This window comes from Triticum aestivum, chromosome 5A (assembly GCF_018294505.1).
Source record: "Triticum aestivum cultivar Chinese Spring chromosome 5A, IWGSC CS RefSeq v2.1, whole genome shotgun sequence".
Taxonomy (NCBI): Eukaryota; Viridiplantae; Streptophyta; class Magnoliopsida; order Poales; family Poaceae; genus Triticum; species Triticum aestivum.
In genome coordinates, this window is record NC_057806.1 from 193,559,264 (window position 1) to 193,564,046 (window position 4,783).

Below are 4,783 nucleotides of genomic sequence, written 5' to 3' on the forward strand. Positions count from 1 at the left end.
CAACTATATGTGTGTCGTAATAAAATTGGAATAATTCAAGGTTCATTTGGACATTTTATACATTAAATTAGTTTTCTAGCCATTTCAGGCGCACAATTCAGAATTAAACTATATGCACATGCTCCGGTGCACCAACATGGGTTGTAAAATCATATATGTGTCCATGGGTTTCTGCTTATGTCCCATACAAGAAACGGGGATGAATTTCGAACACCACGGCACCGTGGCTCTCCGGCAAACGTTGAGGTACTTGCTTTTGTGATTCTAGTAAATCCAAAACCCGTTTGAAATTCATGAACCTTGGCATGCTATCATGGAATGGCATCAACATGCTGGGGTAAAAAGTATTGTCCCATTTTGGGGCAGGTGATGGTATAAGCTTCTCACAAACCAGAGCTTCTCACAAGAAGCCTCATGGTTTCGTTAGGGGAACGTGTCACCTTTGTGGACAAAATGATATTCTTCACCTCTTCTACCTTTCAATTTTTTCCTGGTGTCGACATAGAACAACAGAGTGTCGTATTAAATTTTGGATTTTTTTGGGGATCGTTTGGACATTTTTAAACGTTAACTTAGTTTTCTAGGCGATTATGTGCATAATTCAAAATTGAACTACATGCACGCGCTCCAGTCCATAAAACCGGGTTGCAAAATCAAAAGTGTTTCCTTGGTTGCAAGCTTAGGTCACATGCAAGAAATGTGAATGAATGTCAAACACCTTGACACTGTCGCTCGGCCTCTAACATTGAGATACATGGTTTTAAAATTCTAATAAATCGAAAACTCATCTAAAAAATTCATGAAACTTGACATGATATCATGGAACGACATCGACATGCCTTGGTAAAAATATTGTCCCATTTGGGGCAGGTTTGGGTATAAACTTCTCACAAACCAGAGCTTCTCTCACAACAAGCCTGATGGTTTCGGTAGGGAACGTGCCACCTTGAGGGACGGAACGATATCTATTGCCTCTTCTTACTTTCAAAAATTTTCTCGTGTTAATTTTTGGGATTTTTCGGGGTTTACTTGGAGATTTGTATACAATAACTGAGTTTTATATGCATTTATGAGCATAATTCAAATTCGAACTACATGCACATGCTCCAGTGCATATAAATGGGTTTAAAATTGAAATGTGTGTACTTGATTGCTTGCTTAAGTCCCATCCAAGAAATGAGAATGAATTTCAAAAACCTTGCCACCGTCGCTCGGTCGCTAACATTGAGATACATGGTTTTTAAATTCTAGTGAATCAAGAACGTGTCTGAAATTTATGAAACTTGAGATGCTAGCATGGAATGACATCAACTATAACGACCCAAACCTGATGAGATTCGATGTCTCTGTGCTCACTCTGCTAGTCCCTGGGTCAATAACTAGCACACACAGTACAAGATGTAATATCAAAATAAAACCACATGTCATAATATTACATCATAGATCTAGAATTTAATTTAATACATACCTTCATAGCTCAAGTTAGCATACAAACGAAATGCAGTAGAAAAGCAAATAAAATCTCCATGAAGTCCATCAACACCACAGGCAAATGTCAAGTATAGACATCGTAACCCTACATCGTATCACTCACTCGTCGTATTAAATCTGCAACATGAAATGTTGCAGCCACGAAGGGTCAATACTTTGAATGTATTGGCAAGTTACACACGAGTAATAATAAAGCAGACCTACATGTATATGCATAGTATAACAAAAGGAAGGCTTGGGGTTTATTTTGCAAAAAGCTGATTTTGTCCTCATGACTACCTAATAGTCAGATTTTTATTTAGTTCTTTTATTTCTACAATTATATACACAAGGTTGAGTTGGCAAAATCAACTCCAACCTACCCTTTATTAAGTTTCCCACAAATATTATTAAGTGTCACATCTGTCAAGATCATCCAACAACTGTAATGGCATAGTCCCTCAAATTTGTCCATAACCGGGGACACGACTAATCATGATTAGTTTATACACACTTCAGAGGTCTGTACACTTTATCCACTGGAATCAACCCGAAGATTGGTACAAAGTCTTCCAGAAGCAGTTGCCTAGTCCCACAGGAGGCCCATCCCAACTATCATAGCTACATCTGCTGGCACATCTAGGTAAGGTCTCCACAACTGATCAACTAAGCCAGAGCCCATATTAGCCAGTGGTTGTACATGGAAGCTACTAGTCACTAAGTCTGTCTGATCATTTTGAGCCTAGACGACACCCACTTACATTCAGAGGGTATAAACCATGATGTTCTTGAAACCACCCAGCAATACCGTTTGGGTGCACTTAGCCATGGTCCATGTCCTTAGAAAAGGAACAAGAAACCATGATGCAACCCTGTCCGTCCATAATCTCGATGAATACACAAACAAATCCCCATCTACATGTCATAACAAAAATACACTACCACGTTCTACAATAAGGCCATACTAGCTGCATCTCAATAGCAATAGCATATTCCTACACGTGCATAATATAGTAATGTGATATAGAACTACATGCATAGAAAAAACAATAGGTTGAAGGATGATCAAGGTGTAACTTGCCTGGTATATTTGATGAAGATCGTCACACTCACAATTTCTGATAACTCTATTCGTCACGCTCCGAACAATCGATCGCAAACGAAATAATTCAAATCAATAACCATGCCATATAGAAGAACCAAAAGAACCACAAAATAAATATGGCAAGGTTGACAAGTATAATATAAATAGGCTTAATATATAATATAGCGTCTTGATGGTGCTATACAATGACAGGGTGAAGGAATGAAATCAAAAGAGTTAATGAACGATGAAATATTGTTATACAAGAGTATATATGAGATAGTATGGAACAAGGTCAATGGTATGAGGAACACACATGGTGTTTAACTGATCACATATGACATAAGAATTCATTTGTAAAAGATCCGATGGAATAGGAACACTACAACGCAAGTTATAGTGGAATGAGGTTTGAATTAAATTTAAATTCAAAACAGGTCAAAAGTATTTGAAATTTTGAGTATACATAATATCATCAACAAGTACATGATACAAGTTTTCAAATGCAAAAAGAATCAATTGGAAAGGTGTCATGGTTCTCCCAATATGTTCAAATGAAGGTATGAGTTCAAATTTGAATTGGTCAAATTTGAAATGTTCAAAAGTTGAAACTAATGATATAAACAGAAAGATGGTCTTATGAGGATCACTCTGCAAAAAGTTTCTCCTCAATCGAAGCTACCGTTGAATAGTTATAACACTGTGAAGTTCTAGGGGTCATTCTGCAAAAGTACAGAAACAACTTCGGCTGGAAAAGAAATTAATACGAAATGAAATTACACGAGGCAGCACATGATTGCTTGATACCCCTTCGCGGGATGGGCTCCGATGAGCCGTTAGATTAAGTGGCCATCAGCGGTCATGACTTAATTGAGGCTAGGTTTTCACAGAGAACACTTGCTCACCAGAATCTTCGCCGGAGAAGAACACGGCGGTGGTGCGGCTGTGGTTGACGATGGCGTCGGCTCCAGTGGTCCACGAGGCTCGGGAATCACACTGGCGGATGTGTATCAGCACGGTGAAGTCAAAGGACTCCACGGAGTGTTCCAAGGCGTCCAGTAGTGACGAGGGCGTGCGGCTGGAGATGGGATGGTCGCCGGTGAGCTTCGGGATGAGGTCCAGGGGCTCGATTTGGTAGGGTCCTGGACGAATCAAGAGATGAGGAGGGTGCAGTCGCGCAAGGCAGAGAGGATGGAAGACATGGATAGGGGCGGGGTTTACCAAAATCGACGGAATAAGCCGCCGGAGTTGCTCCGGGCGGTGGATCTCCTCGAGGTCCGCGAGCACAAGATCGGGGCGTTTCTCTTGTGGCGATGTTGGTAATCAGACAAGAGGTTCCAGAGGAGTCTCCCTGTGGCCACAGATTGGAGAAGGGAGCAAGGGGTCGCATGAATCGCGGCGTTGGTTCCAGCCGCGGTGGCTCTGTCGTGATGGATCGGGAGTCCGAGCGGAGGTAGGAGATAACGGGCGGGTCCCGCTGTCATAGGAAGAGAGGGAGTAGAGAGGCAGACAGGTGGGGGCGATGCTGTTGTCAGCGCTGACATGCACGTGCGCGGCTGTGCTGTGCGCTGATGGCCTGGGCCGGAGTGGCTCTGGCCTGCTGGCGATGCTAGGCCAGCTGCGCTGTGGTCGCTGTGCGCTTGCGCGAGCGAGGTTCAGGGATTTCCTATTTACGAAATTACAAAAATGGCTTTGGCTCCATATAAATTATCCAAATCATTTTGTGAAAAAATACTAGAACAACCACAGATACAAATATAGTTATATAGAGCCTAGTGAACATTTTTCCAGTCCAAAGCACGTATATAATATATATTTTTATAAACCTTTACTTGACACTTACAATTCCACGAAATACTTTTGAACTCCGAAGAAAAATGCTAATAACATTTAAATCATTTCCAACACTTTTGTGTTGAAATAGTCATATTACCTCCTTTCAATTTTTTTATTTGATTTGTTTTAAATGTTGAAACCAAGATAAGAGAATATTAATTTTTTCACCAATATCATTCTTTGAGGAATTCATGTCATCCTCTCTCACATTTGAATTGAGAATATTCTCGAACCCAAAATAAGGTCCAAATGAATAATTGGGAAAGTCCTTTTATTCCCTCTCGTTTAATATTCATTTAAAACTCCAGAAGTTTCAAATCCTAGTCAAAATTAACTAATAAGAAGGAACACAAGCAAGTTTTTAATTAATACTATTTAAATAATTAACATTCC

The 4,783-nt window shown here is 40.3% G+C and overlaps 1 protein-coding gene across 1 annotated transcript; it reads right to left on the minus strand.

Moving 5' to 3' along the window:
- Positions 1 to 1,662: 1,662 nt before the first annotated feature.
- LOC123106757 (uncharacterized) lies at positions 1,663 to 4,013 on the minus strand. The gene is made up of 3 exons (XM_044528826.1): positions 3,776 to 4,013; positions 3,460 to 3,696; positions 1,663 to 2,597 (listed from the first exon to the last, which is right to left on the minus strand). Exons 1-3 carry the CDS (start codon positions 3,942 to 3,944, stop codon positions 2,536 to 2,538), a joined length of 468 nt encoding a protein of 155 aa, XP_044384761.1. The 5' UTR covers positions 3,945 to 4,013; the 3' UTR covers positions 1,663 to 2,535.
- Between the last annotated feature and the right edge of the window lie 770 nt (positions 4,014 to 4,783).